The 22,656-nt window shown below is 40.5% G+C and overlaps 1 protein-coding gene across 6 annotated transcripts in view; it reads right to left on the minus strand.

The window, feature by feature from the left end:
* The window catches only part of LOC124774943 (GMP synthase [glutamine-hydrolyzing]), a 181,746-nt gene that overhangs the window by 111,946 nt on the left and 47,144 nt on the right, over positions 1-22,656 (minus strand). For all 6 annotated transcript variants that reach the window (XM_047249644.1, XM_047249642.1, XM_047249645.1 and 3 more), the window contains 5 exons: positions 21,861-21,955; positions 21,666-21,783; positions 8,214-8,367; positions 2,821-2,964; positions 2,559-2,724 (listed from right to left, as the gene is read on the minus strand). In XM_047249644.1, the coding sequence (XP_047105600.1) occupies positions 2,559-2,724; positions 2,821-2,964; positions 8,214-8,367; positions 21,666-21,783; positions 21,861-21,955 (677 nt within the window). The remainder of the gene's footprint in view (positions 1-2,558; positions 2,725-2,820; positions 2,965-8,213; positions 8,368-21,665; positions 21,784-21,860; positions 21,956-22,656) is intronic.

Here is a 22,656-nt window from a genome sequence, read left to right on the forward strand (position 1 = left end):
GGGCAGATCATCATGATACCTTCCCAATTAAAGCCACATTTCCTGTAGATACACAATGTGTTATTGATCCAGTTGTTGCCATTGCCTTCTGCATCCTCTTGTTTATTATTGCTGATTCTTCCACCTTTGGAGGAAGTTTTCCATCTCAATGACAAGATGTCGTCATGAGTATTTATCCATTCCTCTGCCATCTTTTATTTGCAGAATGAAGGCTACTCCTTAAACCCTATCTCAATGATCACCACTGCTGACGATTTTTATTGAGAATCTAGTCAGTTGGAATCAAACCTGGACTCGTTAAGTTTTGACTAGCAGTCAACCATGCTATACCTTGATACTGCACTGTGCTATGCTATACTATACAATATCATACCATACCACAGCAGTGAATTGTTACCCACACTCCTTCCATTATCTATATTCTGCCGTTTTTTATTCTTTAATACTTAAATTTTTTGAATGAATGAAACTGGATTTGTGTGTAATAAGGTTAATTCTTTCTACCCTAGTGTCCAGTTTTACTGTGCATCTTACTAGTCTGTGACCATTAGAAATCCTGTTCCGGTTTAAAGCTGAAATATCTTGCATAAATTGTTTATTATTTGGCAGCAAGTAACTAGTCTCATTTTTAATTCAGCTTGCTTCTTTCCATGTCTATTTCCAGCCTACATTTTCCCCTGAAAAAAAAATCATTTAGTATGTATATTCAGTTTTTTCCTCATAAAATTCCAGTATCATATGTCTCTTCTTGTTCCTCATGTCAAAACAGATGTTCTCTAACAAACAGTAATTTTTTAGCTTTGTTCCCACTTTTGCATTAAAGTCATCCATTAATCTTGTTTAGGATGTCTTGCAATTCCTCATAAATTCCCGAGTGCCAGAGACAGTGGTTATGTATGAGATAGCTGTAAGCCAAAAGCTTAAATGTACAGCAGTCTTTTCTTTGACACAAGGTCTTCTGTATATGACGAGTGGCAATCTACCCTTTCATAATACTGTTACTCGATCCTGGATTATCCACTGTTCATTGAATCTTTGGTAGTTATAATCACTGTCACACAATACAGGTCTTGTCTTGCAACAGTTATGTACTCCATTGTCAGCTTAGACACCACTACTCTTGATACTGTTAACAAGCAAGCTGCCTTCAATTAATTCTTTCTAAGAAACTGCACTTCAATCTATAGCACTCATGAGTACTATATTATCACAGTTTTCTCCAAGTGATAAACTGCAACAAACAATTAATTCATTGCCTGAAAGAAAAAGTGAAACAACCAGAAGATATGGTCAGATGTCATATAACTTTGTGCATATACACATCACCAACAGAAATTTAAACAATTAAGAGTTGTAATTCTCTGTGACAGGTAGAATAATCACCAGATTGCATTACTGCTGTTCATGTTTAGTGTTGTTACTAAGCCTGGTAGGCTATATGTAATTGGCATGAACAGTGTGAGATGTTAAGTGAACATTGTGACTGACATGGAGATGCCACTTGTAAGAAGCAGCATTTTCAATAGTGTCTTTGACAACTGGTCAAATCTACAATATCCAGATTTGTGGGCCATTTGGAGGTGACAATGGTATGGTGATGGACTGCATGGGATGTAAGAGCATGCAGATTCTGGTCAACCATGTCTGACCACCATAAAGAAGGATTGCTGCACTGTGCACCAAGCACGTAGTGCATAATGCTGCACCCTTGGTCTGAGACTAGCAGTAGTTTGGTCAAACTAGGGAATTACTGTCCAATGTATAAGCTGCAGTTAGCACCACCAAACAGCTGCTTTTAGATTAGTGCCATGACAGAAGCATGGGCTGCCAATGAATGGCGCCACATTGCGTTCAGTGATGAATCGCGGTTCAATAGTACCACGAATGATCATCGTGTGTGATAACTGGGTAAGTAGTCTCATTCTTTCAATGTTCTGGAGAGGCACAGCAATGTTACTCCAGGTGACATCGCGTAAGGAGGAATTGGGCAGGAATTTACATCATAGCTCTTAGAGATTGAGGGAACTCTGACAGTACAACAATAAGTCAAGGAAGTCCTGAATCTTCATTTGTTACCTCTCATGTAAAAGTACCTTTGTGCCATTTTTTCCACATTGCATATTTCTCTATCAACTGTCTGTGTGACATTAAGGTACTCCCTTGGACAGCAGTGTCCTCGGATCTGACGCCACAGCACATGGGACCAGCTCAGACATCAACTTCACTCCATTACCAGTATCTAGGACATGAAGGACCAGTTACAACAGTTGTGGGTCAACATGCCTCAGGAGATGATCAAATGGCTTTATGACATCATTTCCAACCAAATCAGTGCAAGCATCCAAGCCAGATGGGTTGCAGTGTCACACTGGTAAGTGGGCTGATATTGCCATGTGCTTTATAAATCTGACTCCATATTGCAATCCCTGCAATAACATCACTACCCTCTCAAGCCATGAAGTTTTATTTCATTTCCTCCTTCCCTTCCAGGTGCTTAATTTGTCAGGCAGTATAAATTATGATGTATAAATACAAGTATGAAAATGAGTGGTGATTACCTTTCAATCTCAGTCCCAGTTTTTCTAACGACTGCTCAACTCTCTGGCTTTCATTCTTCCTCATAAACCCATTATCAATATGAACAGCAATGACTTGATCTTCGTGCAATGCTTTATGAAGCAGAGCAGCACATACTGTAGAGTCCACACCACCACTGACTAACAACTGTAAAAGGATGTGCATCAATTACTAACACTAAATAATTTCTCACACACACACACACACACACACACACACACACACACACACACACACACTTACCAGTACTTTGTTGTTTCCCACAGTTTCTTTTATGTACTTAATGCATTCTATTTCTCTTCCTTGTAGAGTGTAGTTGCCAGTACAACCCGTAATATCAAAAAGAAAATTTTTCAACATTACATTTCCATTTGGTGTGAGATCTACCTATAATAATGATAATTGTAATCAACAACATGAGAAGAAGTTTCAGATTCAAACATGCTAACTAAAAATATGTACATTCAGACAAACAACTCAAACAATTTGAGGTGCATAAGTAGGAAAATGAGTCACAAGAAGCAAAAAAAGATGGTGAGGAAGAGGGGGAGAGGAGAGAGACAGGGACGGGGGGAGAGGGGGCGGGGGGGGGGGGGGGAAGAGAGGGGGCGGGTGGGGAAGAGAGGAAGACGGGGGGAGAGGGGGCGGGGGGAAGAGAGGGGGCGGGGGGAAGGGGGAGAGGGGGCGGGGGGAAGAGAGGGGGCGGGGGGAAGGGGGAGAGGGGAGAGAGGGGGAGAGAGGGGAGAGAGGGGGAGAGAGGGGAGAGAGGGGGAGAGAGGGGGGAGAGAGGGGGGAGAGAGAGGGGGAGAGAGAGGGGGAGCGAGAGGGGGAGAGAGAGGGGGAGAGAGAGGGGGGAGAGAGGGGGGAGAGAGGGGGGGAGAGAGGGGGGGGAGAGAGGGGGGAGAGAGGGGACGGAGGGGGAGAGGACGGGGAGGGAAGTGGGAGAGAGTGGGAGGGAAGGCAGGGAGGGAGGGGGAGGGGAGGGGAGGGGGCGTGGCAGTGTGTGCGGTGAGGGAGAGGGGCGAGAGGGGGATGGCTAGAGGGGCGACTAGGGGGAGAGGGGGCAGGGGGGAGAGCGGGGATGGGGGGAGAGGGGGGACAGGGGGAGAAGGGGGACAGGGGGAGAGGGGCGACGGGGGGGACAAGTGAGAGGAAGAGTGGGAGAGGAAGAGGCAGAGGGGGGAGAGGGAGAGGGGGGAGGAGAGGGGGGAGAAGGAGTGGGGGGAGAAGGAGTGGGGGGAGAAGGAGTGGGGGGAGAAGGAGTGGGGGGGAGAAGGAGTGGGGGGAGAAGGAGTGGGGGAGAAGGAGTGGGGGGGAGAAGGAGAGGGGGGAGAAGGAGAGGGGGGGAGAAGGAGAGGGGGGAGAAGGAGAGGGGGGAGAAGGAGAGGGGGGGAGAAGGAGAGGGGGGGAGAAGGAGAGGGGGGGAGAAGGAGAGGGGGGAGAAGGAGAGGGGGGAGAAGGAGAGGGGGGAGAAGGAGAGGGGGGAGAAGGAGAGGGGGGAGAAGGAGAGGGGGGAGAAGGAGAGGGGGGAGAAGGAGAGGGGGGAGAAGGAGAGGGGGAGAAGGAGAGGGGGAGAAGGAGAGGGGGAGAAGGAGAGGGGGAGAAGGAGAGGGGGAGAAGGAGAGGGGGAGAAGGAGAGGGGGAGAAGGAGAGGGGGAGAAGGAGAGGGGGAGAAGGAGAGGGGGAGAAGGAGAGGGGGAGTGAGAGAGAAGGAAAGGGAAGGCAAACCCAAAGGGGGGCAAATGCAAACACAAACAAAGGAAAATTCAGGATGCAATAACAACAAGATTATTAAAAGGGTGGATTGCAATTCACCATATCTGGAGATGTTAAGCTGCAGACAGGCACAGCAAAAATACTGCTATATATCTGAGCTATCAGCCAAAATCATTTCTCCTAAAGTAGCGCGTGTGTGCGTCCAAACAAACAAACAAAATACACACACACACACAAAATCCATACTAGCACAGCTCTCACACACTTAAGCACAAGACAATTATCCCTGGCTGAACTGCTAGCAACTGCCCCTGATGGGAGATGCAATCTGTGGATCCTGGGGTTAAGGAGGAAGCTGGAGCAGGGGGGAGAGATGGGGAGGGACAGCAGGGTACGGTGGGAGAGGACGTAATGCTGCTTCTGGTAGCATACAAGGACATGGTCGGAACAGGGTATGGCAGTTGGGCGGTTTGAGAGAAGAGGGGGAGGGGGAGGGAAGAGGAGCAGAAAAAGAAGAGAAATAGAGGAGAGGGAAAATACTAGTGGGTGTGTTGGTGGAATGGAAGGTTCTGGAGTGCTGAAGTGGGAGCAGGAATGGGGATAGGTGGGTGAAAGACAGGGACTAGTGAAGGCCGAGGCCAAGGGGATTATGTGACCATAGAATATATTGTAGGGAGAGTTCTCATCCACACAATTCAGAAAAAATGGTGCTGGTACGGAGAACGCACATGGTGCAAGGTTTCAAGCAGTTACTTTGGTGAAGCACATTGTGTTGGGTGGCATGTTCAGCAACTGTGTTGTCCAGCTGTCACATGGCCACAGTTTATCGATGGCCATTCTTGCCGACAGACAGTTGGGTACAGAAAGCAGCACAATGGTCGCAGCTAAGTTTGTAGATCACATGACTGCTTTCACAGGTCAGTGTGCCTTAGATGGGATAGGCGATGACTTTGACCAGACTGGTCATCATGACCAACTATACCCTCAGCCACAATTACTTTATCTTTGAAGGCATCGCCTACCTACAAACAAATCTGTGATCCAACAATGGGCAACCAAATGGTACCCATCTCATGCCAACCTATACATGAGCCATATTAGCTGGGTGCTCTAAAATTCCCTTAGAAACATCTAGCAGTTATAGAGGGGACTGAGTAGATAATATTTTGAACAGGAACCCATGTCCAGAAACATACAGTTTCCGTACTACAACCATTTGAAAACATGCTGGCAATGTGAACATTGTTACAAGTTATATATTAGGTGGGATCCAGAACATACTAGACAGTGCTGAGGGTAACATCTGTGCAATTGCTTGTGTACTTGTTGATGGGTTCTCTTCAATGTGATGCAGTAACGCAGTACGGCCTCTTCCAATTCGGCTGTGCAATACCACCTCAGAGCACCACAGTCACGCTTTCTTATACTGATGGTATACATTTCTCAAAACTGGTGTGTAATTGTGGCAAAAAGGGTATGCGATGGAGCTGGACGTTGTGGATAACAACTATATGAAGAGTAGCAATGTAACTTTTTTATAACACAGTGGAACTTCAATTTCATGTTCTCCAATTTTATATTTTATCTGATTCTACGCTATAAATTCACAGCACCTGTGAAAAACACATGCGACCAATGCTAGAAATTCACATATTCTCGATTTCTTCCTAGTCAGCTTTACCTCGATTCTATGTTCTTACTCAACATCTCACTTGACTTCTTCACATTTTCGTCCTACTGATGTTTAATGTGACTGAACAAGTTATAGGTGGCACAAAAGATAGACGGTTCACACTGCAGGTGATAGCAGAGTTAAAGGAATATTTTAGGCCTCTTGTGGAGGGGGGGAGGGGGGGGGGGGGACACGTTACAGGAAATACTGACTGAATCCACAAACAGCGTCACCAACACAACTTGCAAACATTTAGCTTCACTGCACAATTATACATTTATGAAACAACTACTGCTAGGTTGGGGCAGCAATTTAAAAACAGGACATTTGACGCGAAGTGTTCTGGACCGAGGCAATACGTGAAATATGTGATGAACGAGCCCAGCTGCCACATCATCTTGTGACGCTTCTAGCTCTGTCTTGTCTTTTTTAATATATTTCCAATGTACAGTATTAAGCAACAATATCAATCATCACTCTTTTAAATTCAAACATCAAGTCTCAAAAACTCATGCTTGGTCAGAATACAAGAAACGTCGGCCATTTCCGGCTAGTGAGCGCTTACTGGCTGGCAATTTGTTACATCACCCAATAGCCAGCGCAGCCACCACACCACACTAACACATGTAAAATGAGCTCACTTGCTGAATGTGTGGAGTGGAGAGGGGTAGTGGCCCTTGAACAATGGTAGTGGCAGGTAGGGTGAAAGCATTTTGTGAAGTGCAGAAAATATACTTTTCGTGCAGCTCAAGTGCCATGGCAGAGATGTCACACAGAAATAGAACAATGGTTCTGCAATAGCACGTTTTAAAAGACTTTTGTTTACAAATCTGATACAATACAGTTATAGCAACTGTATACACTACTCACGAATACATTTTGCACCACACACTGTAGACTGTAAAGATTCACAGCAATGACAGATGGCATGAAGAGAAACTGTGGTGCTTGAGCTTTCTTTTAAATTTACACTTTACACAGCGTAGAGAAACGCACATCTCTGTTTCTCTCGTCGACAGAACCCACCCCACACATTAGATTCCGACGCCATTCACCGTACTTCACAGTTTTTGATTTAATTCACCATGTTCATCAATTTTTGCTTTTTTCTGGATGAGCACAAATGAAACCTCTTTCAAAAAACACACGTTTTGACATATAATTTGTGGTCATAGCATGTCAGAAAACAGCTCCATTACCTTGTATCCAGATACCAATTTCGATTTTTTGACAAGTTTTTACTTGCTGTTACACACCTGTGATATTTTAAGAATTGATGAAATTAATTACCACAAATTACTGTATAAACATTGCACTGTACATTAAATTTCCTTCTTTTTCGCAGATTTTATACAATGTATTGGAGAGGATTATGAATTTTAATCACATACACCAATTACATACATTTTTGCTCGTATTTGGGAGGTTTCAATGGTTTCCTCAACACTGCATTTTTCTCGATTTTGCATTTTTTAAGTCTGAACTGTACAATAACATAAAATAGGGGTTTCACTGTATTGTGAGCTGCACAAACAGCATCATAAAGAGGGATGGGAGTTACAGAAAAATTGGGATAAAAGCACAAACACCCATGTTAAAGTATTTAAACCCATAGACAAGTGAACAATACATAACTGTAAATTTTCAACAAAGAATTAAATCCAACAAGGAAACCCCAGTACAATATAGATTATAAAAAAAGTGCTATCGGATGCAGGTGCACTAACTTTACTAACTTTCACAGACAGAGCAGTCAACATACTGCAAATAAGGTGAAAATACAACTGGACATAACTAGGTAAAAAAGGAAAATTCGTCATAGAAACACAGCTGAATCTAAATAGAATTCTGGCTAATCTTGAAAAGCTCTTCATTTTTATTTTATAATGAAAGACAAATTCCCAATCAAACATCTGACCTTACAGATTATACTAAGCTAGTACACATTTTAAATTTAAATGGACCACTGTAATTTAATGGGGCCTTACATCTAATATATTAAATTCCTGTTGTAAGACTAATAACATTCTTCTCGGTATAAGAATCTTTGAATGTAAAAATGAAACCAAAAATGTGAAGGGGTACATAATGTAGCAAGTCGGCCCACAAAGCAGTGCTTGTGAAAAAAATGTTTTTAAAATTTTTTTGTTGTCCATTTTTCAGAACCATTTGAAAAACATTCAGCTCAAGAGGCAACTAATATCAACTGATAAGTATGCTAATCAAATTATCAACATTAATGTATTACCTCAGGATGAAATTGCACACCATACAGTCGCATTTTGTCATTAGCTATTGCTGCTGTACAAACACTTGAAGCAGCAACTATTCTAAAGCTCTCAGCCACTTTTTCTATACTATCACCATGAGTTAAGAGAACTTTTTGGACTTTTTCTAAGCCTCTGAAACAAAATAACAACTATAATACATAAAGCACTAGCATACTGGGTCCAACAATTTAAATATTCAGCCAAAATTTACTAAAATTGCATATAAAGTGAAGTTGACACACTTAAGACAAAACCACTCCCATTTGTAACAGATAAATTAATGGGAGAACAGTTATCTGCACAGCGGAAAGACAGTTCATCATTAATAAACAAGTCACTGTTGAAATAAGTCAACTCGCACAGCACCTGGGTGTGACAATTTGTAGGTACATGAAATGGAATCATTACATTGACTTAACCATAGATAAAACTGGTAGCAGACTTCATTTAATTGTTAAGAGTGTAATAAGTCCACAAAGGGAACTGCTTACGAAACAATTGTGCGCTTCATCCTAGAATATTGCTCAAATGGGTGGTATCTGTACCAAATAGGACTAATAGGAGATATTGAATTTATACAGAGAAGGGAAGCATGAATGGTCACAAGATTTGTTTGACCCATCGGGGAATGTCATGTAGGTGCTGAAAAAACTGAACTGGCAAGCAGTTGAAGACAGACACAGATTATCCCATGAAAGTCATGCTTAGAGTGTTCCAAAACCCGAATGTATGTCAGTAATCTAGGAATATCCCCTACAAAATTGCTCCCATAGAAATAGCAAAGACAAGTGTAGACCACCGTATTTACTCAAATCTAAGCCGCATATGAAAAATGAGACTCGAAATCTAGGAAAAAAAATTTCCTGAATCCAAGCCGCACCTGAAATTTGAGACTTGAAATTCAAGGGGAGAGAAATTAGGCCGCACCTCCAAATCGAAACAAAGTTGGTCCATTGTAATATGAGACACAATTTAGGTTGAATGAATGATGATGCAGCTACAGTAGTTTGGTTCGAGTCGTAAGCTTAGCAGTTAAGCTTTACCAGGCAGCCATTACTATGCGTCAGGCACTCCATCCGTATTTATACGGGTACCCTTCCTTCTTCCCGTGCTTCGTCTGGTTTGAATTGATTGCTTATTTTCCTTTGATCTGATAAGTGCCGTTCTTTTTTTTATAGGTGTTTACATCACTCTAAGCTGAAAATGCATTATTGTACTGTGTCATGCATTGTTTGTCACATTCTGATAATGAATGTTTACGGCCTGTCACCGCTCGCGACATGGCTTGCTTTTGTGCATGCTACCGCCACTTACAATTAAAAAAAAGAGAGAGAGAAATCATCTCATTAGTGAAACAATGGCAAGAGACTGCTATTTGTTGTTACTTACACTGCTGCTTTCTTTGCTAATGATCAACAAGAGCTAAATAATAGACAGTGTATGATAGAAGATGTTCTGAACAAGAGTTTAACGAAAAATTTTCTCCGTTTGAAAATCTTTGCAGACGCCTCCTTAGTACATTAGATTCTGCACAGAAATTGAGGGTCATCTTAGATTTAAAAAGCTAGTCAATTGCTGTGCTTCATTTCTGACTGTATCTCTATTAGGCATAAGAATAATACGGATATAAACATGACATGATATGTATATTCTTCCGTGTTTGCCGTTGTCTCACTCTAGTTTCGTAGTTTATTAGGCAGACAGGATTTAAATGAGATAGCACCAAACACGAAGGAATACATGGCAAAATGTTTATATTCGTATTCTTCTTATGGTGAAGAGAATACTGCATGTGATTCACATTTCATCAGGTTCCTATTAGCAACCATCTCTTCTCACAGGTAGGAAAAAATTCAGAACGTAGAGTTGGCCATATTGACAAACATCCCAAACAGTCTTGCCAGTCGGATTTTCATAGTACACTGAAACGCTGCTACATTCAAAGATGAACAATACGGAATTTGTATTTACTTCGTTGGATACTGTATGAAAATGCAATGGTTGAAACTCGTGGCGGAGAAAAAAAGCTCATCTTCCACCTTTTTTTTTTTTTTTTTTTTTTTTTTTTTTTTTTTTTTTTTTTTTTTTTAATTCATTTATTGACGCAGAGGTTTTGGCGCCAGTATTTATCAATGTGCCTGCAAAACATGCTTGTGTAGCGCTACATATATTCGACGGCAGAAGTTAGTTGTGGCGGCACCTACCAGAACTTCCGCTTACTTTGCACTCGATTCTAAGCCGCAGGCGGTTTTTTGGATTACAAAAACCGGAAAAAAAAGTGCGGCTTAGATTCGAGTACATACGGTAATTACAGAGCACACAGAGCATTTAAGCAATCATTATTTCTACACACAACACTTGAATGGAATGGAATGCAGCCCTAATAACTGGTTCAGTGGAAGTAACCTCTGCCATGCACTTCATAGCTTGCAGGGTATGGATATGACAAATGTAAATGAGACAATCTGCATTGTCAGTCTAGGCAAGAGAATCAAGAGCGTGACTGATTTGGATATGGTGTAGTAGCGAGAGAGAGAAAACAAGAGAAGAGGCAAGCTGTAGGGAGAGGAAGTGATGGAATGAGAATTAGAATGAGGAAGAGAGAGAGAGAGAGAGAACCAGTGTGCAGTGGAATGGAGGGGGGCAGGGGAGGGAGGAAAATTAGAATTTTGGGTTTGGGTGTCTAATGCATTGTGTAAGGGTGGGTGGGGGGGGGGGGGGGGGGTAAGGAGAGGAGTAGAAGTTTTTTCAATAGCATAAAGCTGCAATAAGATATGGGATCTTAGGCTAAGAAAAGTCTGAGTAGTGAAATTCCAGGCACTGAGAAAGTTATTAACAAAAGAGGGTTAACAGCTTTGATCACTAAAAGTGATTTTCAAACAACACAGAACTTCACACAGCCAAAGACAAGGATAATTATCCCATTGCTTAAAACATGTTTGCCTCTTCAAAGATAAATTCAAAGACAATTTGAATTAATTCCTGCCCCCCTCCCCCTGTCCAATGTAATAAGATTATTCCAAAAAAGGTTTGCAACAGAGCTTTTGTGAAGTTTGGAGAGCAAGAGAGGTAACCAGATAAAGTGAAGCTATGAGGGTGGGTAGTGCCTCATTCCTTGATCACTCAGTCTGTAATAATAATGCCACAAAAAGCAACATGCAGAGTTTGACTTGTTCAGCAACACAGTTTTGAATCTTTCAAGTTATTTCAAACCAGAGTACACACAGCTGCAGAATGTAAAAGCATTGTGGAGACATAGGAATAGTCTGTCACATGATTATAAACTTATCTCACAAGCATCTTTAGGACAGTGGACTTTTGTGTCAAGTGAAAACTTTACATTACACTACGAGTTAAGTACAGATGATGGTTTTGCAGATACCAGTATTTCTCTCTTCACAGATTTCTTTTGAAAAGAAATATGGTACAATGACATCATTGGTCACTTCAATGCATTACAGGAAGTTTATGGTAAGATGTTTTGAAATACTGAAGAACTCAACTCACTGCAGTTTCCTTCTTTCAATATTATTAATTCCTGTCTGACGTGCTGAAACTCATTTTTTAAATGCTGACATGTGGCTAGTCAAGATTTGTATTAGAATGATGCCTTAAACACAAATCAACATTCTGCTCTAGGAAGCAGCACAAATGCCTCTTCATCACAAATGCATCTTCATATGTTGTGCCAGTAGCACATGGATATATTTAAGTTGTGGAGAATCCAAACAATGGAGTCCACAATTATTCAGAAGTTATGTAACATAATGGAGCTTCTTTGTGTAAATTATTGTTTCTCCAATGAAACTAAACAATTTCAAAACACCAGCTGTTTTGACAGGGTCATTGGGGTCAATCCTTACGAAATCACTCAATTAAAAAATAAATAAAAAAATTGACAATTTAGAATTTTGCAATTCTTTTTCATTTTATTTTACCTATCAAAATTATGTAAAATATAAAATTATACATCTTTTGGAATTTCACTTTAATTTTTAAAGTTTTTGCCATGTCTGAAATGTTTAAGTGATCATACATCATAAACTATTTGACATACAGACCTAAATTTTATAGCATTTTATTCGGCTTATTACAGGCTTTTAAATATCTTCTACTTGGCACAATTCATTAAAATGTTAAAATTTACCAAATCACACCTTTTTTTAATTTTGAAAATTTCATTTTTTTTTCAAACAAAAAAATTCTAACATATGTTAGTCATAAACTATTTGTTAATGTACGTGACAAATTTCACGGTGGTATTAATAAGGGAACACATTGAAATAAATATATTTTACTGCAATTCCCAATGCCAACTATGCCTCGACTGCTCCAAATTTGCAAGCTGGTTCATGAAACTAATAGTTAAAAGGAAATTATTGATTACTAATTAAGTACATTTCAATTTATCATTTTAAAATTTTACTTAGCCATTATTTACAAAGCCACTAAACCATAAATTAACACAAATAATCCAAGCAATAGTATGCATTTTCCATTTTATATGCCTTTTTATTTCTAATTAAGATATAGTTTATATTTTTAGAACAGATATTTATATTACCACTACAGGGGATGTCCATAATTAATCCCTAGTTTCAAAATGCTGGAGAAAGAGAACCACTGCTCAGAGGAATGACTTCAAAATTGAATAGCATATTATTGACAAAGGGAAAAATGTCATGGATGTAAGAAAACGTACGAGGTTCTACATAAATGTGGTCAGGTATAAGTGACAGATGAATCGCAATACAGTGGCTATGATTCGAATTGCACATACACCATCCATACTGTTCAACATGCCTGATTGCACAAGTTCGGCAGTCAACAGTTGTTGCACTGTTGGTTAGGTGAGCCCACACACCACGGCAAGGTCATACCACACCGGATGGGAAAAATCTGTTTTTAACTACCCTGCAGCCAAGAACTGGATAAAAAGCAAAATGACGCCAATTTCTAATTTTTGTGAGACAGACAGAAGCCATATTCAATATGCTGTCATTTTCTGCCACAAGTTGAAATAGAGAAACAGCACATTCCACAACAGATCAGAGTGCCTTGGGGGTCACATTCACAATGTATTGTGCAATGTATGCCTTCAATTCAGCTACATATGTAACTGGAGCACAGAACACATCTTACAAGTAACCCAATAGTCAGAAGTCACACAGATTAAGATAAGGTGATCTGGATGATCAGGCTGTGTAAAGAAATTATGGCTGATAATTCTAGCATTTCCAAAATGTCTCTACAACAGCTGCTTCACTGGCTGTGTGGAGGGTTACCATCTTGCACAAAAATGATCCCCCAAACACGCGCACAGCCCCCCCCCCCCCCCCCACACACACACACACACACACACACACGTGCAGTTGAAGGGATGGAATGATGGTGCGCAAAAGACTCTCACAGTGTTTATCAGTGACGGTATGGGTAACAGGCACCACAGGACTCAGACTCCAGAAAGAATACAGTCCTACGATAAATAATGCAACAAGCCTGCACCTTATTCACCTTTTCAGAATGATGTGGTAGCAGCTGGTGTGCATGCGGATTTTCTATTGCCTATATTCTGCAATTTTTTGTACTGACATGTACCTGGAGATGGAAATGGGCTTTGACTGACCACAGAATATTCCATGGCCATTCGCTGCCTATTTCCGTAAGAGCAAGGAATTCCAGAATGAATGACTATCTTGCTGGAGGGTCAGCTGGAAGCAACTCCTGTACTGGTGGACTTCATATGGATAGCAGTTGCAGGACGTTTCATAGGATTTTATGCACTGTACTTGGAGACACATCAATGTTCGGCCAATTTCCCATGCACTGAATGTTTGCACACCACCACTCAATTTCTCCTTCTATGCTGTGGCTACATCTTCAACAGACATTGGATCAACTGCTTTCCTCCCTTTGCCACAATGCACTTCAAATGAACCTGTCTTTTCAGATTTTGTATCATTTTTTTCCAGACCCTTAACAGATATCTGATCAACGCTTTTTTTCATATTCTTGAGTACGCAGGGCTACTGGTGCACAGTCACCACTCTTGTTAAAGAATGTTAACAACAGCATGCAATCCTTCATGGAGATATTCATGGTGGGCATTTCGGTTGCAAACTGAAGAATTGCCATGTGCTGCACATCTGTTGGTGCGCATATTCTGACACTTATAGCACCATCTATTGGTCAAATTTTCATTACACTTTTGTTGTTCCATGATGTTTCTCCCTGCATTAATAATATGCTGTTCAAATTTGACATCAATCTGAGCAGTGATTCTCTTTCTAAAATTTTGAAACTGGAATTTTAGTTATGGACACCCTATACATAGGGTGTCCATAACTAAAAACATTCATTTCTATTGACACTAAGTCACTTCAGTAGATATGAACTGCTGAGATAAAATTAGCAAAGCACTCATGATGGAAAAAGGAGCACATTGGTGCATGCATGTAAAGAAGTGGGATATTGTATTTGTGTATTCGAACATTTGCCTTCCAATGTTTTATTATGAAATTAAGTATTTTAAATAATGACAGTGGCACATTTTTGTCACTTATTCACCTGAGGATGTTCATACAGAATGAAACAACTGCCTTAATAAATGCACCTAAAATAAAAGTCACGGTAGTTTACTTAATGTTCATATTAATCAATTGTGGAAGCACAATGTTATGAACAGTAACTTACTTCCAATTGTTTCAGTGGAATAGAGCATATATCCCATCAGTCTGTTTTCCTACAGCATAAAAAAGAGCATTCCACAATGTTTTTGGAAAGACTTTGATGTCTGTAACACTTAAGTGTGTCCAGATGCACACAATACTCTTTTGAACAGATTGTGTGCTATCAAGAGATCACAAATAAATAAAACCTACCTCTATACATTAAATCCCACAACTGCCGCTGGAAAAATATATAGACTATCAGACAAAGAGCTGCAAAGAGCCTCACAGACTACATTGGAAAAGAAAGTGTTGTTACATCAATAATATGTCATTACTGCTTGGGAAAAGTAGGTTATGTATCTTTAAAAAAAAACTTTAATATATAGTCTTATACTTCAGTAAGACTTTTACTGGACCACCATTATGTCCTCCTTGTGGAAGGCGAGTAAAAAGTTACTCATTACAAAGCACTTTAACAACACATTGTTAAACAATAACAGCTGCATCACTATTTAATTAATAATATTAGTTAATACCGATGTATTTTTAAAATGAAAATATAGAAAGTAAATTATTCAGCCTTTTTTTTTTAGCATGTGTTGTTATGGTGTATGTTAAAATATCTTCACAGTTAACATGAAAAAGCCAAATATGAATTCAAATTTAACTCTACATGGAGGTGACAAAAGTCATGGGATAGAGATATTCACATACAGGGTAACAATAATTGAACTATATGAAATAAAACTGTCATAACTCCTGAATGGTTTGCATTACGACGTTCATACTGCATGGTCGGCTGCAGGGCATGGTGGGAATTAGTACGCACATTATTGTTTGGTTTAGCAACAAAGCCCATTTTCATTTGGATGGGTCTGTCATTAAGCAAAGTTGGCACATGTGGGGGATTGAGAATCCACATTTTGCGTTTGAGATGTCTCTTCACCCTCAACAGGTGACTGTGTGGTGTGTAATGTCCAGTCACGGAATAATCGGTGCGATATTCCTCGATGGCATGGTGACTACCAAATGGCACATGAAGATTTTGGAGGTTGGTTTCATTCCCATTATTCAAAGTTCGTGCAAGATGGAACTAACCCCATCAAAGCAGGAGAGTGTTTGATGTTCTGGAGAAGTACTTTCGGGACTGCATTCTGTCTCTGGGGTATGCAGAGGCCACTGGCATGGGCCTCAACTGGCCGCCATATTCTCTGTATCTGGAAACAAGCGACTCCTTTTTGTGGGAGCTATATTAAAGACAAGATGTGCAGCAGTAATTCCAAAATCATTGCTGGGCTGAAAACAGCCATTCAGGAGGTCATTAACAGCATTGGTGTTCTGACATTTTAGCAGATCATATAGAATTTTGCTATTAATCTGTGCCATATCATCACCAATGATGGCAGGTATATCAAACATGTCATAACTTACATCCGAATACTTGTTGTGACGTTTACAAGTTGAATAAACTTTGTGCAAACTGAAGTTTGTACCTAATTTACATTTTTTCTCATATAGTTCAGTAATTGTCACCCTGTATATAAATGGTGGTAGTACTGTGTACACAAGGTATAAAATGGCAGTGCATTCACAGAGCTGTCATTTGTACTCAGATGATTCATGTGAAAAGGTTTTCGTTACGATTGCGACCGAGTGATAGGAATTGACACAGTTTGAATGTGGAGTGGTAGTTGGAGCTACATGCATGCGACATTCCATTTTGGAAATCATTAGGGAATTCAGTATTCCTAGATCCACAGTGTCAACAGTGTGCCGAGAATACCATATTTCCAGCATTATCTCTCACCATGGACAACACAGTGGCTGATGGCCTTTACTTAACAACCTAGAGTATTGTGTTTGCATGGAGTTATCAGTGTTAATAGACAAGCAACACTGTATGAAATAACCACAGAAATCAGTGTGGGATGTACATCGAACGTATCCATTAGGTCAGTGGGGGAAAATCTGGTGTTAATGGGCTATGGCAGCAGAAGACCAAAGCAAGTGCCTTTGCGAACAGCACATCAGCTGCAGCACCTCTTCTGGGCTCATGACCTTATCAGTTGGACCCCAAATGACTGGAGAACTGGGACCTTGGTCAGATGAATCCCAATTTCAGTTGGTAAGAGCCGACAGTTAAGTTCGAGTGTGGCGCAGACCCCACGAAGCCATGGACCCAAGTTGTCAACAAGGCACTGTGCAAGCTGTGTGGGCTGTGTTTACATGGAATAGACTGGGTCCCCTGGTCCAACTTAACAGATCACTGACTGGAAATCGTTATTTCAGCTATTTGGAGACTGTCTGCAGCCATTCATGGACTTCATGTTCCCAAACAACAATGGAATTTTTATGGATGGCAATGCACGTCACCGGGTGACAATTATCCATGACTGGTTTGAAGAACATTCTGGACAAGTCAAAAGAATAATATTCCCACTCAGATCGCCAGACATGAATTTCACTGAACAATGATGGGATATAATCAAGAGATCAGTTTGTGCACGAAATCCTGCACCACCAACACTTTCGCAATTATGGTCAGCTAAGGGAGCAGCATGGTTCAATATTTCTGTGGGAGAATTCCAACGACTTGTGCAGTACATGCAATGTCGAGTTGCTACACTACGCCATGCGAAAGGAGGTCTGACACGATATTTGGGGGTATCCCATGACTTTTTTCATGTGATGAACATAATGCTGAAGGTGGCTGAGCTAAAACAACATGAAGCTTCAATGGACATTCTCAGAATACGAGCACATTGAACAAAAATATTATGTGGAGCACTTCTCAATAAATGATTGGCAGTTGCTTCATACCAATTACAACACTTCCAATCACATCGCCTAACTTTGAGTAAGAGTATATAACAAATGGAAATAAATATGGCACCAAAGGCCACCAGTACTACGAACTACAAATTACTTTACCGAGATCACGGCTTACACGAGATCATGGCTTACACCTTACATCCATCCTAAGGATGAATTTCCATCATGGCAATTTCTCTGCAGCATAGGAGGATGAGTGTCCCCAATTCATTCATCCTACTCAAAATCAGTTTAAATCACCTATTCTTTTTGTGTGGGTAGCAGTGTGACAAGCAAACCACTTTATGTGAGAGACTACAGAATCTGAAACTCTAATTTCCCTCAAATATCACCACAATCCTAGCATCAGAAAATACAGTCCACACAATCATCAGGGACTTTAAAACAGAACTTAACCTGCATATGCATAATTAAACATCCATTCATGCTGACATCATCTGTATCTTCCCACAGACTGATATACCATCTTATGAAATTCTTCATATAACCACAAGACTAGGTGGCAATTTCACTGCAGAACAAATTAGAATATCTTAACTATTTTCTCAGTGACCTAAAAGAATTTTCTTTGCTGCCAGTTATCAAGAGGTGCTACAATGATTTGTTATCTATTATTAGATGCTCAGTAGGTTCTCATACAGCTTTCTCTGTATCACCTGTACAATAAAGAAGTTTGTGGTATGCACGCAAAATGCCTAGACTTAAAACTAAATAAAATGTTTCAAACTTTTCTGTCTTTACAGGAGCATCACGGTGTGTTTCCAGTTTCAGTTTGATAAAAGCAAAATCTGGGACAAAATCAAAAATGAAATAACTATAAAGAAGCATAGGAACCGATAGGCAAGGCATAGTACTTTAAGGCATGCAGATTACTTTAAATTTGATTTTGCAGTCCGGAACAACTCAAATTTTGGCATATTATGAAATACAGTTAACAGCAGGAAGACAATTACCAATATGCCAGTGGCAACTCTTTTGACTTGTCATATTATAGGTTTTTATTTTGGCTTCCATAGCTCTTTATCAGGTAAAGACTAAATTTCTTAAATTTAATTAAAATTACATTTTTAATCATGCCCCTATAACACAGAGGATTGTCTGACACTACCACGGGCAAGTTCATGAGACACCTATATTCTGGCCTGGGTAAAAGAAGACTGAACTCTTGACAACAAAATTAATAATAGCAAGCCACACTGTACAACCCAACATTCGAACTAACGAAACTTCAGGAAACAAAAATGAAATGTGCTTCAAAACATGTATTGGGGAAAAAAAACTGAACAACATTTTTTCACAGGTGGCAGAGGTTTTTTAAAACTAAATTTGATTCACAAACAGACTAAAAAAAAGAAATAGGTGCTTCTTGCTTCAGCATGATAGCCGTTTTCAGACGAGGAAAAAAATTCCTTGAATACAATAATTATTAGAGTTTATAAGAGAAGAGAAACACAAGAAACAATTATAGACTTATCGCCCTCTACTTCATACACGACAGTTGTTAAGATTTTAATGAGGTAAAGTAAAAAGATGACTTTAGAAGGGGATCTACCACAATGGACAATTTGCAAGTTGTGATGAAATTACAGCACTGAACAATGAGTATGAATTACTTTGTGTCTGGGATTCAATCACAGGAGAGCTTTCAACTTGTTTCCAACAAAAGCAGTTTAAGTGGCCTCACGTTCCCTTTCTTTCTAAGAGAAAACGAGAACCCTCTGCCCTAGCTTGGCTCGGTTCGTTATTGGCGTATACTGTTGCTTAAGTGTCATTTCTGCCACACATACCATTAATAAAATATCATAGAAAAAGATGACTATTGAAAACATATCATTAACAGTGTTACTATGCTAACATTGTGATTCATTCATGGTGCCACCGGCACAACTCTGCAATAGCTGCCAGATTCAGTTCCATAAGTGTGGGCCAAAGGCTTCAGACTTGTGATGACTGAACTGTAATGCAGGAACACTATGGGGAAAGTGTGCAAAAAAAGTTGTAGGTGGGTCCTTCTATACTTGTCCCTCTAGTCACCAGTTTTGTTGCTCTCTAGCACTTTACAAACACGGCAACCAATCAACTTATGTTAGTATGCAGACAAATGCATATGTAACTGCAACAGCTTCTATTAACTATCATCATCAAAGTGGGAAATCCGCAATTTAAAGACGGGTCATGAAAGGGGATTCCATACTCCTGAACTATTCTATAAGGGGCATTTAAAAGAAACGAGCCGGAGGCATAATTACTGAACCAGTAGCTGTACTTTAGAAGTACTGACCCTGGCTGTTGAGACACTTGTACCACTGTGACACATGGCGGTGAATGGCTGTCCCATAAAATTCCCGGGGCTGCGATGTTAACCAGTTCTGCATATACAGTTGGATGTCGTCGTCCGAGGTGAATCGTTTGCCCCTCAGAGCCTTTTTAAGGGGTCCAAAAATGGTGTAATCAGAGGGAAAGAGGTCCGGACTGTATGGAGGGTGGCCGAGAATCTCCCATTTGAATTTCTGCAGGAGTGCCGTGACTGTGTTGGCCATATGAGGTTTTGAATTGTCGTGCAGCAGAATGACCCCACGGGCGAGATTGCTTGGCCGTTTTGATTTGATCACTCAGCGAAAGGTGGTCAAGGTTTGCAAGTAATGCTGGGCATTCACTGTTGTCCCGTGCTGCAGGAAGTTAATCAGAAGGGGGCTGTCTTCTTCAAAAAAGAATGTCAGGATAACTTTTCCTGCATGCGTGTGGATGGCCTTGGCTTTTTTTGGTGGTGGTAACCCTAGACGCTTCCACTGGAGACTTTTTTCGTCATTTTGATTCTGGTTTGAAGTGATGATAACATGACTCATCTCCAGCCACCACTCGTGCCAGGAATGCATTCCCTTCCCGAGCATGGTGCTACAGATGACCAAGACAGCGGGCCATTCAACACGCTTCGTGGTGTGGTTGAAGACTGTGGGGCACCCACTGGGCACCCACTTTGCACATGTGCAGTTGTTCCCTCGTGATGGTGTGAACACTTCCAATGCTCAATCCGACCATGGCAGCTATGGCTTTCGCTGTCACTCAGCGGTCCTGGGTAATGAGTACACATCCACCAACTGGACAATGTCATAGGTTATGCAGTGTGGTGCTCCAGACCATGCATCATCGGTTAATAACACCTGTCCTTCCCTGAAGCGCTTGTGCCACGCCTTGACCCTTGCAAGGGACATGCAGTATTCAGCATACACTTGTGACATTCGTCGATGAATGTCCATTCCTCCTACTCCCTTCGCTGTCAGAAATCGAACACCTCTTTGCTCTTCTGTTAACGCCTCCATGTCACTGCTTGCAATGCTACTGGCAGTGTTGGACAATAGATGCATGCTGCTGCTAGCTCTGTATAGTCACATGATGTGCATGCGTGCCCTCTAGCGACAGGCTGTGAACTTCCACAGCTTTGGTCGGACCCACCCCTCATTACACACACCATGACATCACCCTCCCAGTCACCAGTCTGCGCATTCCAGACTCCGGATGGTTTTTTTTTTTTTAACACCACTTATAAGCAGTCTTAAAGGGAGTTTTCAGTAGTATAGTCAAACTTTTGTGAATCACCAGTAGCAAAATCATTCTGATCAGAAACATTGTGTGGATGTTTTTACACTGCTTAAATAATAAGTTATCTATAGATACTCAATGGAGTGTCACAAAAATGGCCGTCACAAATGGTTTGGCAAAAATAACTTTTCATTAGTATTCACAATTACCACAGAGCATTTTACCGAAGTAACAAGTTTCCTAGTGTACTAATATTCATTATATGGTAAATTTCAATCTTGTTATGCAATACACACAAATGTGTCAAGTTTTCCCCAACACTAAAAACTACAAATCAAAGAGGCAACAGGCCAAAGTTGAAAAACCTTATTTAGTACTATCACTAACTTGAATAATAAGCATTTATTGTCGACATCAATGCTAAACTGCCCATCTTCTCTGCTATCCTTTCGAATAACTTGTCCACCAAACTCTTTGTTCATCATCTGCATTCCATAACATATTCCTGTAAAAAAGGCAAATTCAATTTACTTTATGTAAATTCAAATCTTAAATGTATTTATTAACTAGAACACTACTTACCAAGAACAGGAATTCCTATCCTAAATATGTCTGCATCATACCGAGGAGCATCTTCAGCATATACAGAGTTTGGACCACCAGATATTATGACTGCCCTGAAATCAGATGTAGATTTTACTGGCAACAAGAATTCAGAGAGCAATATTTCAATGAAATTTGACATTATCCATTTTAATCAAGACATATATTTGAAATACACTATTTATTCACAAATGTTTTTATCACCTTTGGTAATATATTTTAGTTGACCAGTTTCGACTCTTCATGAGTCCTCATCAGAACTGAAAATCTACAAAAGACAAAAATGTAAAATGACTATTAAATATCTACAGTTATCGAAATATCAGTAGTACTTTTTTGTTTTTCTCTTCTGAAGAATTTTAGTTCTGATGATGACTCATCTGAGTTGGAACTGGTTAACGGTAACATATCTATCTAATGATACTAACATATATCTAAAAACAAAGATGATGTGACTTACCAAACGAAAGTGCTGGCAGGTCGATAGACACACAAACACAAACATACACACAAAATTCAAGCTTTTGCAACCAACGGTTGCTTCGTCAGGAAAGAGGGAAGGAGAGGGAAAGACGAAAGGATGTGGGTTTTAAGGGAGAGGGTAAGGAGTCATTCCAACCCCGGGAGCGGAAAGATTTACCTTAGGGGAAAAAAGGACGTGTGTGTGTGTGTGTGTGTGTGTGTGTGTGTGTTTTTGTGTGCGCGCGCGCGCGAGTGAGTGTATACCCGTCCTTTTTTTCGCCTAAGGTAAGTCTTTCCGCTCCCGGGATTGGAA

The sequence above is a fragment of the Schistocerca piceifrons genome, chromosome 2 (genome assembly GCF_021461385.2).
Source record: "Schistocerca piceifrons isolate TAMUIC-IGC-003096 chromosome 2, iqSchPice1.1, whole genome shotgun sequence".
NCBI classification, from domain to species: domain Eukaryota; kingdom Metazoa; phylum Arthropoda; class Insecta; order Orthoptera; family Acrididae; genus Schistocerca; species Schistocerca piceifrons.